General features: G+C 47.2%; 6 protein-coding genes across 6 annotated transcripts; 2 read left to right on the top strand and 4 right to left on the bottom strand.

Moving 5' to 3' along the window:
- Nucleotides 1–2619: 2619 nt before the first annotated feature.
- On the top strand, nucleotides 2620–5632 carry GGS25DRAFT_529070 (uncharacterized protein; the record flags this gene model as incomplete). Its single annotated transcript, XM_049265242.1, has 9 exons — nucleotides 2620–3745; nucleotides 3818–3958; nucleotides 4027–4196; nucleotides 4264–4423; nucleotides 4502–4742; nucleotides 4808–4889; nucleotides 4990–5046; nucleotides 5115–5177; nucleotides 5264–5632. 9 exons carry the CDS (start codon nucleotides 2620–2622, stop codon nucleotides 5630–5632), a joined length of 2409 nt encoding a protein of 802 aa, XP_049119905.1.
- A 332-nt stretch (nucleotides 5633–5964) lies between these two features.
- On the bottom strand, nucleotides 5965–7667 carry GGS25DRAFT_474923 (uncharacterized protein). Its single transcript, XM_049259670.1, has 2 exons — nucleotides 6797–7667; nucleotides 5965–6732 (listed from the first exon to the last, which is right to left on the bottom strand). The coding sequence occupies exons 1-2, from the start codon at nucleotides 7231–7233 to the stop codon at nucleotides 6243–6245; spliced, it is 927 nt and encodes a 308-aa protein (XP_049119904.1). The 5' UTR covers nucleotides 7234–7667; the 3' UTR covers nucleotides 5965–6242.
- Nucleotides 7668–8442: 775 nt separating this feature from the next.
- On the bottom strand, nucleotides 8443–10476 carry GGS25DRAFT_512860 (cytochrome P450; the record flags this gene model as incomplete). The annotated part of the gene is made up of 6 exons (XM_049262831.1): nucleotides 8443–8608; nucleotides 8685–8851; nucleotides 8981–9095; nucleotides 9180–9894; nucleotides 10058–10331; nucleotides 10414–10476. The coding sequence occupies 6 exons, from the start codon at nucleotides 10474–10476 to the stop codon at nucleotides 8443–8445; spliced, it is 1500 nt and encodes a 499-aa protein (XP_049119903.1).
- A 1723-nt stretch (nucleotides 10477–12199) lies between these two features.
- On the bottom strand, nucleotides 12200–15073 carry GGS25DRAFT_474917 (P-loop containing nucleoside triphosphate hydrolase protein). Its single transcript, XM_049259669.1, has 4 exons — nucleotides 14676–15073; nucleotides 14038–14593; nucleotides 13795–13983; nucleotides 12200–13742 (listed from the first exon to the last, which is right to left on the bottom strand). The coding sequence occupies exons 1-4, from the start codon at nucleotides 14727–14729 to the stop codon at nucleotides 12586–12588; spliced, it is 1956 nt and encodes a 651-aa protein (XP_049119902.1). The 5' UTR covers nucleotides 14730–15073; the 3' UTR covers nucleotides 12200–12585.
- Nucleotides 15074–15470: 397 nt separating this feature from the next.
- On the top strand, nucleotides 15471–16966 carry GGS25DRAFT_115852 (uncharacterized protein). The gene is made up of 2 exons (XM_049256075.1): nucleotides 15471–15987; nucleotides 16047–16966. Exons 1-2 carry the CDS (start codon nucleotides 15798–15800, stop codon nucleotides 16838–16840), a joined length of 984 nt encoding a protein of 327 aa, XP_049119901.1. The 5' UTR covers nucleotides 15471–15797; the 3' UTR covers nucleotides 16841–16966.
- Nucleotides 16967–17177: 211 nt separating this feature from the next.
- GGS25DRAFT_518029 (P-loop containing nucleoside triphosphate hydrolase protein) lies at nucleotides 17178–19591 on the bottom strand (the record flags this gene model as incomplete). The annotated part of the gene is made up of 5 exons (XM_049263471.1): nucleotides 17178–17314; nucleotides 17386–17904; nucleotides 17977–18463; nucleotides 18524–19279; nucleotides 19340–19591. The coding sequence occupies 5 exons, from the start codon at nucleotides 19589–19591 to the stop codon at nucleotides 17178–17180; spliced, it is 2151 nt and encodes a 716-aa protein (XP_049119900.1).
- Nucleotides 19592–20777: the final 1186 nt, after the last annotated feature.

Raw genomic sequence — 20777 nt, 5'->3', positions numbered from 1 at the left:
TATCGCGTGAGGAGTGTTACTCATCCTAAAATTCTACGTTGATTAAACCCCGCTTTGGGTTCATAATGGTGATAATGCTCAAGATTCTGCCAGTGGCTATGACGTGTATACTACAGACCTTTGTGCACAGCCTTCTTACATCCTACCTACACTACCTAGATAATGAATTTCCGATCCCCAATCCCTAAGAGATAGAGGATCACCCACGCCGCTATAGTTGCCTTCGTTGCTAATGGGGTTCATACCTAATCAGCAGACTCTCTCGTCAGCAAAGTGAAAGGAGTAAATTGACTGTCTACTATATCGACCTGAGAATGCTCTGGTGGTATCATTCGTCGTACAGTTCCTTCTCGCAAGAGGCTATCGTGGACATCACTATCGGCCCTTCGCTCTCCTAGCAACGCAGGTAGTAGGATTATGCTTCATTTATTACGTGGTTCCTGGGAGGAGCCAGCGCGCACCCTAGTCACCTTCCTAGGCACTTCACCGTTGCTTAAGAGGCGTAGCATGGTATAACTCCCATCTCGTCCTACTCAGGTACCATCATCCCTCTAACATGCACTTGAGATTAGTTATGTACATAGGTACTCGCCCCAGTACCAAGGATAAACCCGGGGATTGGGTAATGGTGTAGCATATATGCATTTGAGAGGAGATCACTCAAGGTGCTTGGTACAGTTTAATTGAGCCGCGTATTGTGGGTAGCCGCTCGTTAGTAACCGTGTTGCAACTTGCAGCACTCGGCCGGTATAGGAGATCAGATCCTCTAAGATGGATCTTCAGCTAGGAAGTAATTTAGGTGCAGCAGCCATGTGCCACCCTTGACGAATCCATGTAACTATCATGACAACGCCTTCTACACTTATACATGAGTACCTATTTGGATCGTACGGTCCCCCACACTGTTACCAGACTTTTCCATTGTGTGGCTTTCTATCGAATAGGCTTCACAATGACCCCGGTAGGTACACTGTATCTGGCACTTGTATATTCGAAACCTATTCGGTAGGTACCTATACATACTAGGTACCATTTGATTCATATGTTTCTATCAATCTTCAGATGAGCATCCCAGAATTCATAAGTTAGTACTAGGTATTGATAATATAACTGACTTATCGTCCCCTCCATTACAAGACGGCTTTTATTCTGTAGAGTACCTAAGAGGCACAGATACACTCCTTCGTCATTGCCCATACAGCACCTTCTTTCTCTGTCATTCCTCGTATGTCGCTAACCGTAAATAGGTAGGTGAGATGAGAGAGATGCGTGGGACGTCCGTATTCCTTGGCGGACCTTTTTACATGCATTGCCATCCTTCGAGACCCGAACATCTAACCCAAGGTTACATTATTTAGTCTTGAAGCATCTAATGCACTGGTTCTCTAGATACATACCTTACTAATCCAGGGGTAGCTTGATAATTAAGTAATCTAGAATGGGAGAGACTTGTAAGGGTATTATATGCTTATATTGCTTACCTGGCACATACCTATCCTATATAGGTAGGTATTCCATCATTTTACAACACTCTGATCTCTTTCTTTGCGGGGTTGTCCCACCTCCTGTCAGACGAAGAGTAACATGGAGATATGCGGAGTAGAGCTTATAAGTCACGTTACCTCCCTGAGCCGGCACACCTGCCTTATGGCTTATCTGATTATGAAGGATGAGTACCAACCTAGTATCCATTTAGTACGTATGTAGATGCTGACTTAACCAAGTACTTACCTAATATCGTATCTCCAAGGCTAAAATATTCGGAATAACCTCAAACTCATAACCTGCTGACATATAGCTATACCCTCAGTATTTAGCAGTTGATGTAACCAATGATGGCATTTAACTACTCATCATGGTCAGGTATATTTCATTTGACCTTTAAATGGACTATGAACACAATATCACTCAGGGGGTTTTCAACCCCACCGACATGGTCTTCGTACTAAACCCAAAATAAACAAAATTTTCGCAATGTATAGCAGCCTAGCCTCATCAGCAAAAGACATGGAAGGCTTAGCATACCCAGAAAAGCTTTTTAAGTAGGTATAAATTAATAGCTTAACCTTGCAAAGTACGAGATATTTATACATTCAGCCAATGAGAAGCTGGACAATCCATCGAACTGATAACGTGGAGGCTCTGTGCCGCTCATTAAGATGGGATACAGGATCATCGCGCAGCCTCCTCATCCTTGGACTCATGGCTAGTATATAAGATTATACTACTCTGATGTAGATCCATCCGAATCGCAATCAGACAAATGTACCCACCTCCCCGTTTAGATGATTCCTTCTTCAGATCCAACGGTGTCGTGCTCTACCATACATACCTAGTAGTATCATACAGGAGCGGCTTTTGACGATAAGGCCATTTCATATTATGTACAATTTACTGCTTTACACGTGCAGCTACCTAGTAGCTAAGCTACAAAGGTGGATCGAGGAATCCATCGTCTGTATGATGTTATCAACCCTACAGGAAGTCGTTTCGGTTACATTGATGCCGAAATATAATTAGTAGATACATATATCTGTCTCATGTCCCTGTCTTTCTTTCGATCGTGACCGAACACCACCAACCATTCATTCGCTCACACACAAGCGCATTAGAGACAAGATGCATTTCGCACAAGCCCTTTCAGTCGCCACCATGCTGAGCATGAGCGCGCACTCCCATCCTTCTTACAATATACCTATGAATGACAAGGAGCTTCTTCGGAAAGCAAATTATCCTGTAGAGAATCCCACAACACCTCGGACAGATACTTCTTCTTCTACAACATCTTCTACCAAGATTGGCTATCCTGCAACTATCATACCCCCTTCCCACACTAACTCAAACTCCAATCATAATGGTGCCACCGACAAGGCAACTTCCAGCACAACTTACAAGGCCACTTCCCCTGTTATCTCCATAAATACGTCTAAGATCACAGCCTCGGATATTACAATAGTTACTCGTCAAACTACATTCGTAACCACCAACTGCACGACCACTTCCAGCACAACTTCCAAGATCATTTCCACGGACAAGTCCAAGGCCTCTTCCAAGGCGACCTCTAAGATCATCGTTCCCACTTACCAAACTACTGCTACTACCTCCCAGTCCACTTATAAAATTATACCCAGCAGCACGTCCAGCGTCTCTTCCAAAACCAGCTCTAAGACCACTGTGGCTATTCCCAAAAGCACATTCCAAACCAGCACTAAGGCCAGCTCCAACACCGACTTTAAAACCACTTCTAAAGCTACTCCTACGACTACTTCAAAGGTCATTCCCACGACCACTTCCAAGACTACTTCCACAACCACTTCTAAGGCTACCCCTCCTACTACCACTTCTAAGACCACGTCAAAGGTCGTTTCCATAACCACTTCCAAAGCTAATCCCACGACCACTTCTAAAGCAACTTCCAAGGCCAGCACTAACACCAGCTCTAAAACTACCTCTAATACTACTTCTAAGACTACTTCCAAAGCTACTTCTACGACCACTTCAAAGGTCACTTCCAAGACCACTTCTAAAGCCGCCCCTAGTACTACTTCTAAGATCACTTCCAAGGAAAGCAGCTCCAAAAGCAGCACAACTTCGGCCAAGGCCACTGCCACTGCCACTCCTAAGCTAAGCCTGTCAAACAAGGAAATATGTGCAAAGGTGACGAACCAGGATAAAGACACATGGGATAAGAGCAAGGCAACTCAGTACATGACCGGCTGGTTCCTCGACCGCAATGGCAAAATGGGTGCGTATTTTTTGTTCCGACTCTTCCTACTTAGTACACGCAAAGACACCCCCCTATTAACATATCCATCAGATGATTGGCTGCAACAAATGCACATGAATGCCACTGCCAAGTCTGGCGTCTCGACTGGTGTTTTGGACTGCACCATGCTGCATTCCGAGAATTGCTCGCCCGTTGGCGACGGTGACTGCGACAACTATGATCCCGCATCCTGTACGCTCCAGCCCCTTCCCCCTTTTCGAGATATTACGTAATCGGAATTTTTAACGATGTCAAAATAGTTGCCCTTATCCAGACCCAGGCCGTGAATCTGTACGGCATCCTACAGGCGATGGACATCGCAAGCATAAAAAACACTCTGCTGGAGATGCTCAACCTCGATAAACTTATCAGCCAGTTCGTCCCTGACTCGACGCTGCTGGATCGGAAGAAGAAATTCTCTCTTGCATCTGTAAGTGAACACTAGCTTTTTCTTTCCCTTTTCATCGAAGGTCACCATTACTAACAAGTTTTATTAGTCTATCATCGGTCTCTTGGGTGCCATGCTAGCCTTCATCGGAACCATCACTCTCCCGTTTTTCGCCGGCGCAGCCGTCGTCCTCGTAGGGACGCTGACAAAGGGGGCTCTGGCAACAGCCGGGTTCAGCACAACTGTCTCCGTTATTGGAGGGTCTCTCTGTATGTACCCTACTCACCTTTCCGCTTCTCTCGCGCCAACTTTCCTCGCATACATTTATTAACATGACGGCTCTGCAGTTACGGCCGGTACTGCTATCTCGGACAACACCATTGACCCAGATAAGTTGAAGATGGGCCTCGAGCAGGAACTGAGCAATTTCTTCGAGCGAATCAGCGAGAACATTGAGGGACTCACGGCCAAGATCTTTGGTGGCAAGCCGGAGAAAGACGTCAGCATCATGGACTTTGTGGCCAACATCGACAGCTGGTATGGCCGGTTCAAGGATGGCGCTCGCGATTTTACGGCGCTCACGTACCTGTGAGTGATTACCGGGCCCGATGATAACGGCAATTGCTATGTAGAAAACTAACAAGCTTGACCAGATTCCAAGAAAATTGGTTCGCCAAACAGGAAGACGCTTCCAAAGTCATCAAGCCCATGTTTGAGGCAGGCTTCAAAGGCTTCGTGAGTTATTCTCTCCCCTTTCTTTTCTCTCTTTTCGCACAAATCCTCGGATTATTCGTTGGAATAAAGAAAGCTAATGAAACACCTGCGCCAATCATAGAGGGCTTATTTGATCGGCTACATCTTCAGCGCCCGCCATCTCTACGTCATGCACTACGTGAGTAAACCCCCTTAAACTCCCAGCAACATGGATATCATCATGATGATATTAACCAACTTCTTTAGACGGACCTTGACGAGAAGAGCTGCAACGACTCCTACCAAGGGGCTTCCAGATACGTTGACAAGGTAAGCAATCCCCTCCCTCCGTCCCTCCCTCCCCCCACTTTTCCCAAATAAAGCTAACATGTTCGCTTTCCTCTCCCCCCCTCCAGGGCTGCTTCGTCCTCAAAGTCGGCGGCCTGGACGGCAAGCTCAGGCACAAGAAGGTGGCGGACAAGGACGACAACGCGTGGGGGGAGGTCTCCCGGGCCGAGAAGGAGTACAGCGTCGACATCCCGAACTTCTTCCGCAACGTGCGCGACTGCGACAACAACTCCGAGCAGATGCAGCAGAAGAAGGAGTACTCGGCGGCGGACATCGGCAAGATGGGGCCGTGCTTCTTCCCCGTCGCGTACGTGAAGGCGGACAAGCCGGGCAGCTGGCGCGCGGCCGACCAGGGCTACACGGACGTGCTGAGCTCGCTGTTCGTCGAGTGGCCGATGCGCGAGGATGAGGTTGTGGTCATGGTCGGTGCGAGCTAGTTGGTGGGGGGGGGACGAGTGCAGAGGTGCGGGTGGGTGTAGAATAAAGAAAACAAAGAAAAAAAATAAAAAAATATCGTTGTTACTATTTATCTACCCAAGCTTACTCAGGTAGTTGTCCTCATCTCGCAATGGTCGAGTGAGGGATTGCTACTAATAGGTACCTGACCAGTTGTGGTGGCACAGAAGTGAAGGTGGTCACGTGCCACCCCCTGAGCCAGCACAACTAGTTACAGTACAGTATGTGTAACCATCCATGATAATGCCGCGACAGCAATGGGAGTTACCCTAGAAGGGTTAATGGGCATGAGCTTTGATTGACTTGGTTGCATGTGTGCTATGCTTGTATACGGTTAGGTACATGCTGGAGCTTGACATTGCTGGAATACATAGTACTCAGTATTTTTATCAACATTAGGTACCTGATTTCTGGGTAAGTTGGAAAGTGGAATCCTGTCACGGCATAATAAACCCACAAAGAGACTTTTTTTTTTTCGTAGTTTTTCATTCATTCATTTTTTTTTTTTTTTTTCATTGATTGCGGTAGGTACTCTGTGGACCCGACCACCTTGAGCTCTAGGGCGGCAACCTTGCCTTAGGTACCTGTTCTTCAAAACGCCCATGGGATGATAGCACCCCCCATAGGTCTAGGCGTCGCAGCTCGGTGGATGATCGACTCATCCCTGTCTTGCAGCGGGACCGCACGAGACAATGCCATGAAACTGCTCGTGTCTGGGTGGGACCTCGCACTCCAGTACAAGCTCTGCTGCTGGTTCGAGCCGCAGGTGTAAAGAGAGCGCTCATCTGACGATGACGATTGAGATGAACCGCTGCTCTCAAGGGTATTGTGTACTGCCTCCGGGGCTTTTTCTCCCCGTATTGCCTTCCTCCAGTGACTTCTCTGCACCTTTCGGTAGATTCGTGAGCTGAGGATGATCGAGTCGAAGTCGAACTTGCTGCTGAAGAGATGCGTGTCGTGCGAGTCGAAGCTGGATCGGTCGTCCTGTCCGGCGATGGAGGAGGAGTGGTCTTTGGCCACGTTCAGCGTGAGCTGGCTCTCGTGGCACTCGAGGATATCTTGTTGTTGCGCCCAGGTTTGACTAGTTATTGACAGTATTAGAAGACGGAACTTGTTATACACGCGGTAGAGAGTCTTTAATTTACCATTGAATAGCTTGTAATAGGAGGCTGAGCGCATTTACTTGCCGATCGAGCATTGTGGACAAGTAAGACATCTCTCTCTCGCTCCACAGAAAAGAGATCCTGAGTTTTGTCGCCACCAACAAAGGGAGGCCATCGTCTAAGCGATCTATTTCTCGCTGCAAATTCTCCATCAACGGTTCAAAGCTTTCCATGGCACTCTGGACCTGGAGAGCCAGCTGCTGATACCTCGGGCTGCGGCTTAGGTCTGGTGAATGGAACAACTTGAGTTGGCCCAGGGCAGAGTGCACTATGGAGAGCTGGCTTATCATAGTGAACAACAGCACCGGGGCGTCCTGGTACTTGGCACTGATGGAGCGGAGTTTTGTGATGCATTTCAAGACCACATCGCCCAGAGCGATGACGGTGCTCAGGATTTGAAGTATCGAAATAGGGTCCATGCCGCAGACATCGGTCAACAACCAGTCGGTTCCTCTCAGCCGAAATTGAGAATGATACTTCTGACCTAGGTCACGCACGGCATTCACTTTTATCAACCCAAGACACTGGCTAGCTATCAAGTAGGCTGCGCTCGACCTTGGGCTCCAACGCTTGATGTCGCGTCTTGCGCTACATCAAAGTGCAGCTCTAGCTGAGCGGCTGAAACAACGGTAAGGTAGGTAATGCTGACATGCAGGATGGAGAATTGCGTAAGGCTGCTGAGAATTATATCATCGAATGAAGGAACGGTCCGAGTCCCGGTTTTTTACATGTCAAAAAAAAAGGTCGGAGACCTCTTTTCGTCCCCTGCCTTGAAGGTATAGTTAAGGAATGTGATATAAACAAGAGGTGTCCCAGCGGGGTGGAAATTTGTCCTAGTTTTAATAGAAAATCAGCAGCCATTCCTGGACGAACCAGGGAGGAACTACTGTTTAGAAGTCTAGGCTTGTTCAGACTCTAGTATACCTATCGTAAAGTGACGACTCACTCTTCTCACCTTGGTATACTAGACGTTGAGGCTTTTATGTCGACTACTTGCCTTCATACGTAGTATTTACCTCCCTACCTACTACTCAGTATGTACATATTTAGTAACAGACATCGATGCTTACAGGTACCGAGTCGGAGTATCCGGCATATTCATGGGGTAAAGTGATCGCCTTGTATCATCTCAAGGTGCAGATGATATTCAGCCTTAAGGAAAGTGCAATAACGGTTCTCGGCACGCGACTAGCAACAACATGGAAATATACCAGCATCATTACCGCATTGCTTACCTCCTTTGGGAAAAAAAAAAACCCCCTGTCATCCTAATTCAGTACGTAGGCAGTGTGGAGGAGTACAGGAATACAGAATATATATCTCTCATAAAAAAGTTCTATCTACCTAAGTTGTCTTTTTAAAACGGCACAAGTCCTAGAAAACCCTGAACATTTTACTCTAATAAGAAATCGGAAAGAGAGAGAGAGGGAGAGAGGCGACCATCCATCCATCCACTCAAACAAAGCAAACCTAGGTACCTTCCTACCTAAACCAGATTCAATACCTAATTCACCGAACCATCTTACTTGCATGACACGGTGAGCACCCCCCCCCAAAAAAGGAGAAGAAGAAAAAGAAGAAAAGAAAAAAAAGCTCCCAACGGAGTTTCTTTTATGTTCCCTTTTCCCTTAGAACTTCTGGACAACCGGCGTCAGGTACACGTTTAGCGGCGGCTTTTCCCACACGATGTACGCCTTCTGCCCCTTGAGCCAGTCGCGGCTGTCCTCCGCGATCCTCAGGTCGAAGTTGTAGACGACCTTGGCGAGGATGAGGCGCATCTCTGCGTAGGCCAGACTACAGCACAAAGTTAGTTAGTACAGGTTCCCATCTTCAATTTTCCTTATTGTAGGTAAGGGAGGAATAGACGTACTTCTTGCCAATACAGTTGCGCGGCCCGAAACTGAACGGCTGCATGGCCTCGAACTTGTCATCCTTGTACTTCGGGTCGCCCGTCCAGCGCTCAGGCACATATTCCTCCGGGTCTTTCCAGTAAAGCGGGTTCTTGTTGATTGGCCATTGGAATATCGAGACGGCAGTCTAGTGTTTTTGCACGTTAGCCTTTTTTTCTTTCTTCTTTTTCATTGGACAGGACAAGTAGTGAAACGCGGAAGATGGAGATGATGATGATGATGATCATGGACGGATGATGGAGTGGAATGGACTTACCCCCTCAGGCACATATTTCCCAAGAAGAGTCACGCCGCCCTTGGGCGACTCTCGCGGCAGATCACCCGCCACGGGAGGGTAACACCTGAACGACTCGTTCAGACACGCAAGCATACTATTAACGCAAATCGTCAGATTAGCAAAGCCAAATTCCCAAAGTCAACTTATCCTAAGCCCTCGAAAGGCAGTGGTTACTCACTAAGTCAAAGACCCAACCGAAATCAAGTTAATCTCCTCGTCGCTCTTGAACGTAGACCTGACCTCCGCGACTAGCTTCGCCAGCTTATCGGGGTGCGTCGTGAGCAGCCAGGTGACGCCGCAGAGGACGGTGGCCGTGGTCTCGGACCCGGCGATGATGAGCAGGTTCGCGTTCTCGGCCAACCGGTCCGGACCAAGATAGCTCTCGTCCTTCTTCTTGATGAGGGCCTCGATGAGGTCGTCGCGCTCGACGCCGAGGTTGACGCGGTCGTTGAGCTTGTGGCGCACGAGCTCCATGTTCTCGTGGTCCTTCATCAGGCCGGACCTGTACAGCTGCAAGACGACGGACTGCAGGCCCAGGTGGTTCATGGCGCGGACAAAGGCGCCCTCGCGGATGGTCTCGGTGATGATCTCGATCCAGGGGTGGTAGGAGGCGTTGCGCAAGGAGCCGAAGGGGGAGCCGAAGCCGAGGTCGCCGATGATGTCGAAGGTCGTCCAGTTGTACCAGTTCTTCATGTTCAGCGCCACCTTGCCATTCTCGCAGTACTTGTGCAGCTGCCGGATCAGCAGGTTCGCGTACTCGTCGATGAGGGGCGCCTGCGCGCGCATCGCCTTCTCCGAGAAGCCGGCCGAGAGCTGGCGCCGCAGGATGCCGTGCTCCTCGCGGTTCGCGGTGAGCACCGTTCTGGGGCGGTCATTGACCGAGATGTTGAAGCCTGTAGATTTAACCGGTTAATTAAGGGGATAGGTAGGTACGCACGCAATTCACTGTGTAGTGTGGTCACATTATAGGAAGTCCATCAAACATAGCATATTAGGTAGGTACCTATGCTTAGGGGAAAATGGAAACGACCGGTAGGATATAGGGGGCTGGCATACCTTCGTGTTTAGCTAATTCCGGGTGACCGCCGGTTCGGTGGCCGTAGATCTCTTTCCACGCATCCACATCATTGAATGCGAGTTCCACAGGCGAGAGGCGCACAATGGGCCCATATTTGGCATGCAAATCAGCTACTATGAAGTGTATATCGCCTCTGGCGAGATGATATGCGCGGGGAAGGCTAGTGATACGCCATAAGATGGGCCCGGGAAATGCACGTAATGGATGCAGGTAAAGTCTGTAAAAGATTACACTGGTGATATATAAAAACACCTGGTGATGGTGGCAGCACTTGGTAAGCGGCTATCCTTAAAGGTAACTCGAGAGATATTGGAACAGAGGGAGGACAACTTACAGCGGCAAAGGCTATCGATGTGATGCCATATGTATTGCCTGCTAGTTGAATAGTTAAGGCCATGATTGCTGTCTAAGCAAGAAGAAGTCTATCGTGAGATGATTTTCTGTTCTGCTCAGAGTGGAAGGTGTCACAGTACCGAACTATATACTCTATCATATTCTGCATGTCGGGGAATATATACAGATCTATATACTGACTCTGTACGTATTAGATAGATAAGCATACATGATTCATAATCTCTCATACAGCCAAGAACAGGCTTTCGCAATGGCATCTCCACGAGATAGGGCTGCTGCTCCTATCACAACACAGCGCAACCTTGACGATGCACAACACCATCATTGTTACGCAGGCATCGTATCTAACACCTTCTCGGAGACTACGGAGACTACACGAACATACGAATTTGCCATCATCTTCGTCCTAGCTAGCCCCCCTCATGCAGCCATCTCGTGCCTTAGTTTGCCCTCGTGAAAAACCTGGAAAACATCGAGGCCTGGCATGGGGTTGTTTCCAGATCCCTTCTTCGTGTGAGTAATGGCGACACTGCCCCTCCTTTGTGTGGGCTTACTGGATGCTTGCTTTCGTCTTGTGCCTATACGATTTAAATTCCAAGGTTATCATATATCTTGGCTACTGCAGGTACCTACTCGTTGAAACTGCTTATGTCATCGATCTCTGTAGACAAGTACTAGGTATACTAGGCGTGTTCGGGCGTGTTGCTGGGGATATATTTGTAAAACATGTGAAAATTGAAGATGTCCTGGAGTCGGGGGATGCGTGGTATATCGTTAAGAAAAAGTGAGTCCCCGGAAGAGCGCCGGGTGGGAACTGTCGTATTCGGCATGAGCCTTGAATAAGTGTCGGTCGAAACTGTCAAGCAGCCAATGATGAGTGTGGAGTTGTTGACCAATGCGTGTGGGCTGGACTCTGCCAATGCCATGCGGCTATGCCGGCTACAATCTGGTCCAGGCCCCTGCCGGTAGATCACCCGCAGTCTTATGATAGGGTACAAGGTTCTTCCACGACTATCATAGCGTGCCGGCCGGGATAATATCCGGGGTTTATACTCAAGATGCCTAGTTGCGGCCGGTTTCAGTTGATACATTAGCGCCTTACTACAGCAAATGTGAGGCAATATCAAGTGAATTCCTATACATCCCTACTAGATACCTACGTAAGTAATTCAATTCGGCCGAGTCCACCATTCTTTCGACTCACTTTCTCTCACTTTTTCTTTCCAAGTTTCCAAGGTAAGTGATGCTACCCAAACGCCTCGACGGATAGTTGGAAGGGCCCGAATTAGTTCCCGGTAACCCGTCTACCTACAAGAGCCTGAGCCTGAGTTTGTCTCAGCCTAAAATCATGTGATTTGGTAGATGATCGAAAATGGAGTACATAGACCTCGAGTTCACGTGATACCCTTGCTACTGGATAGATAGGGCGTACATACTAGGCGTACATACTACATACATAGGCCCGGCTATAATATCTCTAACAGGAATCACAATCTATAATCCTACCGAGTGACTACCTAGGTTAGGTATGTAACGGCAACCCTGGTAGATGGCTCTATCACTACATACTACCTAGTGCCTACCTGCCTGGGCATCAAGACGCTCTCGTGGGCTTTGACGATAGATTATCCCGCCTTCCTACCACGTGATAATGAACTTCCCGGGGTAGAATCAGGGGTTACATTCCTACGTAGATGCATAGAACTTATTACGATCGTATAACATATCACAAGGTAGCATAGATACGATCGTATAAGAATATGACAATGTAAAGGTAATCAATAATGAGTAATCAAACATACGTAATTTGTGGTAGCTAGTCAGGACATGTATACAATGGTTCCCCAGTAGAGTATACAGCATGAGGTATTGCTATATTAATCTAGAACTCCTTGGATGAACGCCCAACTCCACGTGGAAATGTTCCGAGAATACCCGATGTGCGATCCGCAAACAGTGCATGAGCTTTAGAGGCAAAAGTTGATGTGACAATAACGACTAGGTGTCGATCACTTTACACCCTGCAAGATTATGCAGCCGCCCTGCCCTACGCTAAGCTTTTGTGCATCGTCGTCACTTTTCTCCGTTAAGTCCGCTAGACACTTCTCTGCCAAGGACCTGAGACCTGCCTACTATGTAGGTATGGACTAGGCTATGCCTTAACCCTCACCCCAGTGGCAGAAATGACGCCCTTGTCACCTGAGCTATTCGTATCCTCGGACGCTTCTGAAATTCCGCCGTCTGGCAGAGGCATCAGGAGCTTCCCAGCATCATAGCCAACAGACTTCACGATCCCTAGACCTTTCGTCCGTCCTTCCCGAAATAATAGTCGGTCGCCGGGTGCTAAGTATTCTGGACGTTGCACAAATCTGAACGCTACAATGGCGCGATCTCCCGTTCGTATAAACGGGCGATCCACGTCGATGATAGAGCACGTTTGAGAGACTGGCCCTACGTGAAGCATCGCCTGATACTTCGTCTTAATAGTAGTTGCGTGAGAGAGAATGAGAACCTCTGCGACAAATTCGCGGTAGACCTTTGGCAGTGGCTGCCCCTCAATTTTCGGTAGGACTACCATACCTTTCCTCACATCTTTTCGCCGGATTTTCTTTAACGCAAAACTAGCAGATTGACCAGCCGATGCGGCAGGTACGCCGATGCGTTTTCGCTCAATCGATCGAATGCTCGTTTGAGTGAATTGGCCAAGTGAATCGGGGCCGATGAGCACACTGTCGCCAGCATGTATCACACCCGACTTAATAATGCCACTCACAACAGTACCGACGAAAGGTACGGAGAAGGTATCATTAACATGAAACTCGAACGGCGCGTCGCTATCATAGCGACCGTGGTGCGGAAGGATGTTGAGAAATGTCCGGACGAGGTCGAGGTTTTGGCCAGTGACATTGGATACTTGAAAAATGGGACACAACCGCTGGCTCACAAACTGAGTTGCGGTGTTAACACATTCTTCACGGTTGTTGATAAATATGGGCATTTTTCGTGCTGCCGGGGATTTCAGGATTTTGGTGATTTGTTGAATAGTCTGCTCCAGGATATTTGGAGGGCAAATATCGATTTTGGTCACTACCACCATGATGGGAACATTCAGAGCTAAGGCAATACCAAGGTGTTCTTTGCTCATGCCGATCAGTCCGTTATTGGCTGCAACCATAAGCAGACAGTAATTAGGACTGCTAGACAGCAGACCGAAGACGGTAGTACGCAGGTAGCGTTCGTGGCCGGCCAAATCAGTGAAGGTGATGACTTTGGCGCTGCGTTTCCCGATTTCTTCCCACGAGAGTTTCCCTGTTACATTGTAAGGAGACTGGGTATGGTACGGTGAATCGAATTTACTTACTTCCAGGGGTATCAGACGCGATGACATGCCCTGTTGTATCGAAGCCCATGATTTCCATTCCGACGGAGCTGGTTCGTCCAGTTTCAATCTCGTGCTTATGACGAAACAGATTCACACGGGCTTTCCCTCGTCCATCATCGAGATCGCCCTTAACCAAAACCCCGAGCATGGAGCTTTTTCCAGCATCAACTTATCCAAGGTTCAGTATGATGGTCTTGCGAAATTGACGTGGAGTTGACTCACCATTGCCAACCACAGCTATCCTAGTCTCGATGACCTCCTCGATTGTAGAAGGGGCTTGTCGTATTAATATTTTGCCAGTGCAATCGGTATCCCTTTTTTGGTTCCCTGACGTTGTCGTTGTTGCCGTTGCCGTAGACTCGGCCTCGACCTCACCGCCTACATTTTTGGTGAGCAGGATGTCGCAATCGCCTCGGACGCTTTTGACCGTCTCTTTCAAGCGCTTCAATGAAATATCCCACTCGTCACGAGTAAGACACATTGATTCGCCATTATTTTCAAATCCTAGGTCAAAGACAGCTTCGCCGTGACCCTCCAGAAGTCGCTCGTTAATATGCTCAGTAAGCTTCTGCTGGGCAATCGCATCATCGGCCGGGGCCAAAAGAAGGGCGCGTAGGGGTATAGTAGGCTCGGAGTCGCCTAGGTTGAGTGAGTCAAGAATATCAAGCTCTTCGTGGTGTTGGACTGGGTCGGTCCCCGTTGTCGCGGCGGTTGGTTTGAGACTTGGATAGCGCAGTGCCTGTTGCTTCTCTACATACTCGGCAAAGTCGCCCAGTGCCTAAGAAGTAAAGTCAAGTATATTAGAACAAATAGGCTAATTGATAAGACAACGGCAACAATTTCAGATAGTTTTATCGTACAGCTTCACCTTTCCGCCGTTCATGCGGCATCTGTTTTGCGCCTTTGGTAGTCATGTTGGATGCTGGAGCATCAATGTTTGTGTTTGTGAGGTAGATATTCGAACGATCATCGAAGGTACTAATATGGAGGATGGAATTGATGCCAATGTGTAGATAGACATATATCTAGGTTAGGCAAGTAGTAGTTTTGTGTGTAAAGAGTACGAAGTTTTAATTTCCAACGTTTGATGAAGAATGAAGATAAGTTACAGCAAATAAAATAAAATAAGAGTCAAAGTTTGGATCGAGTCATACTTGATTCAGGAAGTCTCGAGTCTGTCTTTGAGAGCACCAAAAGTATGAGTAACTCGGGCAAGCTCGGAGCAATCACGCGAAGAACAACCGTCGTCAGATGTGCTTAACCAGCTAACCTGTCTAGGTTAGGTACTGGGTAGCTATCCAGCCTAGTATGATCCGTAGATCAATCAAATCGCGAGTATCTTACCCCGGACACCCCACCTAAAACCAGTAAATAGGGGCCTATTCTTCAGCACTGCCAACCCTACTAAGTTAGTACTAACAGCCCTATCGTAGCTATGTAGTACTAGGTACTGTGATTACGGCTTAAAGATTACGCCGTAACTTCGTAGAGCGCCCCTCCACAAGTACCTAGATATCTAAGTGCACACCCTAGGGGTACCTACATCTACATAACTACATGTGCGTACTCACTACTTAGTATCTTGTAGTGCATAGATATATATCTATAGTAAGCTGTACATGTATAGTAGGTACATAGTACTCTTCACACCTTCACTTACTTACAGCCACCACCTTTGACCTTCAATGTTCGCTGATAAGTTATGGAGGGAATTCAGCCGCATCGGTGTTCGGGGAGCATCACACCCCCAGGACATTTATCACTGGAAGGCTTGAGCAAGGCAATGTTACATCTTGCATTGTAGTAATAGTTTCCTCTGCGGCCATAATGGGGAGATCAATTCATTAGTTGATAATCCCTAAGCCTCACGCTTGCTTGTCCTCCCAGGCGACTTGGTAGCCCTGGATGATTGCCGAGTTCAGTACTTCTATATATTCGATGCCTATATTTGATGCTTATATTTAATGCCTACCTAAGAGATAATGTCTCATAACACGAACTTGAGTATTTCTGGAAATACGGCGCAATGCAATGCGCGCCAGCTCTTTTCGCTCCTGCAGGTCGGTACGATCCGTACGATTAATCTTTTTAGTGATGGACTAGGCAAATCAGAAATTGCCGACTTCCTAGAACTGGAAGAGAATAAAAAATTCAACCTTCCAGAGACGCACGGTTCGTGTGTATTTAGTTCAGTAGCTGTTATCGATTTCCTTTTTGCTGACTTGAAACAGAATATTTGCGCAAGAAGAGGCTTCAGGCCCGTGTGATCGACAGCAAACCATCATCATGTCAACACAATGGGCTATGTTGGCTTGGTCTTAATAGGGTCAAGGATGAAATAGATAATCTCAAAACACACGAACGTGGACCGTCAGTTCTAGGTCAACTAATTCCCGAGGACTTTTCTACTGTTAAGCAATGGATGGGGTCGAAAGACTACCAGATCTTGTTAGTAGTAAGCGAGCCAGGCAACGTTACTTGGACGACCACCCTCCTGCTAGAAATTCTAGATTTGCAACTTGCAACAAAATATAACCCGACTATCACCTTTGCAGCTCACATGTGTAACCTGTATCACACGGAAACAAAGGAGCGACAAGTAAGACTGTTGGTAGAAACCCTACTCGACCTACTCGTCGAATCCTACCCAGAAATATTCGATGACATACATACATGCCAACAACGCATAACTACCAAACAAGAGCCAGACATCGAAGTTAATCAGCTGTGGGGCCTGCTTACCAAATACGTTCAAGACTCCGGAACGAAAAAGCTCATAATCATCATCAATCAGATCCATTGTTTGTTTCCAAAACGCTGCAACGAGATCCAGTACCCTTTTATCAAAATGCTGGAGACATTTTGCGAAGACCTCAAGAAAGTCGGAATTATCGTGAAGGTGTTGGCCATTAGTTTGGAAGATAATGTAGCTGATTTCTTTGAGCCGATAAAGAATTTACGTGTGATCACGCTGGCGGAGGCACCATCTTGTTATTTCTCTGGAAATGAATGTGACGGGGCTTAGAATCCACCAAAGAACAGAGCTCTCCGAATTTCCCAACCCAAACCTAGTTAGGTACTTGAGCAGATGCTTCGTGTATGTTAGAACTCTTTTCTTATGTTGGATCAGCTACTGATTTCACTCCAAAGATCATTCACATTCTTGTGTTCGCACTAGTAGTAAACTCCATTAACCACCATGTGTATCTATGTAGCCCTGAAGATATTTAACCAGAGAGGTGTACCTAGAGAGTTAGGAATATCGGAGATATCCATATGAAAGAAATCAGCAATACTCCTTTCGTGGTCATGAAACATAACATCCACCAGCAGGCGCAACTAAAAATGTTGCTCCTACGCCTTCAGTTCGCTAACAATCTCTGCGCCAAATCCCCTTGCCTATTCCGCAATGCTCTACCCTTCGGTAATCGACTCAAATAACCCTTGAAGCTTTCTCCCAGATTCAGCATGTTTTGAATATCAAAGGACTTGAGAGTTCCTTGAGGAATTATGTTCATTAATAGTCTGGATACATGATAAGGCCATGAAATGAGCTGGAAATTTACTTACTCTTATTATTATGCGCTACCGCAGTAGCAGCATGTATGCAGTTTCTAATCTCCCTGCCATTCATTTCGGTGTACACGCCTCCGTCCAGCTTCTCTAGGCTGGTCTTCACCCACGACGCGAGTTCTGCTTTGTCGATGTGAGTGGCATTAGGGAGACGATTGATGATGTCTATCCAGATCGCCTTCTGGGCCGAGAAGTCCAGATCAGGAAATTCCAACCCCGTGTCAATCCTGGATAGCAGCGCTGAGTCGAATCCTTTCACCCTGTTAGTGGCCATGAAGACCATGGCGTGCGAACAGTCCAGCCTCCGAAGAAAGCTGGACACAATCGCGCAGTGCTGACTAGAATTTTCGCGGTGTCTAACCAGGGTATCAGCCTCTTCTAGTAACAAGATGGCGCGCCAATTTGTAGCACGGATAAAGGCCTGTTGGAGGCGGTCCTCGAAGTCATCAGTATCATATCCCAGCTCTTTGCATGTCAACGTGTAAAGTGGGACCTTCTTCTTTTCACAAAGGGACTCTATTATATTGTAGGGGGTTGATTAGTTGACTTTGTATGATGATTAGGCAGGAATGGGGGAATAAAACTCACCAACAGCTAGTGTCTTCCCAGTTCCAGTGTTTCCAGACAGAAGGATGTTGAATCCTTGACTAGGCCCTTGAATGCGGCCGGGACTGGCATTTCCTGACCCATTCTGAAGGTAGGTAGATACTAAGTCTTCAAGAACTTTCTTCTTATCTCCATCCATCTGTAACTTTGTCAATGGCTCATCCCGAGTCCCAACGTCCTGTAACTCCGACAGTGAAACCAGGTTCCAGGACTTGTGTGTGAGAGAGAAGGCCCATAACTGGGCCGGGCAAAACATCAGCACCTCTTTATCATCACTGGTAAGGCTCACTGGTCGTTCAGTCCCACATATGTCGCTGTCGTGAGGAACATCAATGGGATATGATTTGAGAGAGACATAGTTCCCCTTACAGATAGAACATGCAATCCCAGTATAATGTGGCTCGTCTAGGTGGCTGGCTTGCTCATGTTTGCTGGATGTGACGTAGTCTACGATGACATTGATTGGGCTCTGGGAGGGTGGTTAGCATAAAGTGTAGAATACGTAACGTCTGTTAGATACCATAATCACCTCTTGAGACGTCCTTGGCCAGGCATAGCCATCGTACTGTTTGTAGGACACTTTCCGACCATAGCTCCAATATGACTGTCCCCGCTCAATGAGCTTATTTTCGATGCTGGGGCAATACCAGCTGGGCAGGACTTCAAGGTTTTCGATCAGACGCTCTGAAGAATACGAATTGACGTGGAACACCTTGACATGCGGCACTAGCCACTGTCCAGTCTTGTCAAAATCAAGGAACCAGCAGTAGATTAGCATCTTTCCCGGGTGAGATTCGGTGTAGGTCTCCACTCTGTCGACCTTATAAGCCCTCCAAGCTCCGTCGCCCCTGTCAAACACTGTCGCCCCTGGTGGGTAGAGGAGCCAAAGGTCGCTGAAGGTTATCTTGTAGCACCGTCTCTGATCTATCTCATCTTGTTTTTCCCAGGTAAGGGGGCTCGTTTCCTTCGCGAACTTGGTTAGGGCTTGTAGGTGTTCTTTGATGTGATTGTCAGCATGTCCAGCCTCTAGTTTCAAGATCTTTGACCTGTTGTAGAAGATCAGTTGATATGGTTCATGAATACTGAGCTTCGGAAGTTGACTCTTCTCCTGAACTATGACTGAAAGAGGGACGTGTCTCCCAAGGAAATTGTTAAAGTCAGGGCAGATAATCTTATAGCTAGGTTTCTTTGTATGCCTGTGGAATGCTAGCTGGCTGTCGTTACATGAGCCTTCAGTAATACTACCCCCAAGAGGAGAGTATGGATCATTGCGAGAGTCATTATCCTATATATCGTTTTCTTTAAGTCAATGAGAGAGGACATATCTTGTTGACTTGAAACTAACAGGATATCTACTGCAAATGTCTCTGACACTAGAGGTCGAGCCACTTGTTTCCACTGCAGTACTAACTGCAGTACATATATCAGAGTCGGCGTTTGGAGGAACTCTGTTTGATGTTGACACTGGCGCTAGTGATAGACGGGGTTGCTGATCGCAGCAAAACTCATTTTGACTCTGTTGAGGATTGTTCCTTTCAGTGACAACTTGAAGTTGAGGATTACAAGTGACTTTTGGATTCGTTAGATTGTGTACCATATTGGACGCTCCTAACCTTTCTCTTTGCTTTGATAAAAGATGCCCCATACTTGATAGCAATTGTATGAGATGGTCGGAAGGCTTTCTTCAAAATATGGGAAAAGGGGTTTAAGGGAGGCAGAATAGCCATGATAGATCTGGGTTCTCCAAAGCTTATACCTAACGGTGAACTTTTTCTCGGTACTGTCATCTCATGTACTAAGAACGTTTGTTAGCCATGCAGTCACTGGTAGATAGGTAGTTATCACCCTCTTCTTCAGTCCTTTTTCTCCTCTTCCTTCCATCTTCCCCTTTCACCCCTTTTCGCCCCACCCTCCTTTTGTTCCTATCACCGCTTCGTCAACATCAGCCACTAATAATAATTACTCAAGATGTTTGCAATTTACTGACTGCATACATGGTCATGTCTAAGCATTGCCTCATCTAATCATTCCACAATGGATCACCAGCATGGTCACATTGGACGCCATCAGTGTCTAGAACATCCTTTTCTCACACCTACAGAATCAGTACCACCATGATACGAATATATTCTCCAATACCAGCATATATTGACGCATCAAAGGACGTACGCGTTCAATTAGATGTAAGTAGTAATATTGTGGCTTCCGTTTTCCTACATCCCTATCCCGGTCTCTGCCTGAATTTCTGCAAGATGAGTTGTCATTGTAGAAAGAAAAGGAATGTTGGGCCGGTATGTATGCAACGTGATATACATATATGCAGCTAATACACTATCACGAGGAAGTATCGATGAGGAATTCATACCCAGCATCGCCGCTTTCAGTAGTTTCTCCGTGCGTGTGCAGTATGCTATATGAGAAAGGACAGCCAACTCTACATATGCAGCTTGATACTTGTAGAGAGTAGGATTCTCATGCTTTTCCGGATGGCACACCTCACGGAGATGCTTCTTTCACCTATCCATCGCTGATGTGGAAGTCCCTGACCGCCCATCCGTGGACAATCCCTTATCTTTGACGCGTACATGATCTTTACTCTAAGAAGCAATGTACAGCTTGGGTGGCACCATGAACATGTACAACTCATGGATGCTTGGATTCTGAAGCTACTTGTTATCGCTACCGGTAACTGAGTCCATTCTGTCGGCCACTCTCTTACCATGCCATCAAGAATATTTCACTCAAGGAGGCTTTACGGCTCGTTCTATTGGTACAGTGATAAC

The sequence above is a fragment of the Hypoxylon fragiforme genome (assembly GCF_022984875.1).
Source record: "Hypoxylon fragiforme strain CBS 206.31 chromosome Unknown GGS25scaffold_2, whole genome shotgun sequence".
In the NCBI taxonomy this organism is placed as follows: Eukaryota; Fungi; Ascomycota; class Sordariomycetes; order Xylariales; family Hypoxylaceae; genus Hypoxylon; species Hypoxylon fragiforme.
Note: the sequence above shows the minus strand (reverse complement) of the source record. Positions and strands in the feature narration are given on the sequence as shown.

Bases quoted from the DNA above. Each gene is read 5' to 3' on its own strand.
- GGS25DRAFT_474923 (XM_049259670.1), bottom strand. From the start codon at position 7,233: ATGGACCCTATTTCGATACTTCAAATCCTGAGCACCGTCATCGCTCTG. The intron at 6,733-6,796 runs GTAAATTAAAGA...GTCAATAACTAG, and splicing joins CTATTACAAGCTATTCAATG to TCAAACCTGGGCGCAACAAC.
- GGS25DRAFT_474917 (XM_049259669.1), bottom strand. From the start codon at position 14,729: ATGACTACCAAAGGCGCAAAACAGATGCCGCATGAACGGCGGAAAGGT. The intron at 13,984-14,037 runs GTGAGTCAACTC...ACCTTGGATAAG, and splicing joins GATAGCTGTGGTTGGCAATG to TTGATGCTGGAAAAAGCTCC. The intron at 13,743-13,794 runs GTAAGTAAATTC...ACAATGTAACAG, and splicing joins CGCGTCTGATACCCCTGGAA to GGAAACTCTCGTGGGAAGAA.
- GGS25DRAFT_115852 (XM_049256075.1), top strand. From the start codon at position 15,798: ATGTCTCATAACACGAACTTGAGTATTTCTGGAAATACGGCGCAATGC. The intron at 15,988-16,046 runs GTTCGTGTGTAT...GACTTGAAACAG, and splicing joins CAACCTTCCAGAGACGCACG to AATATTTGCGCAAGAAGAGG.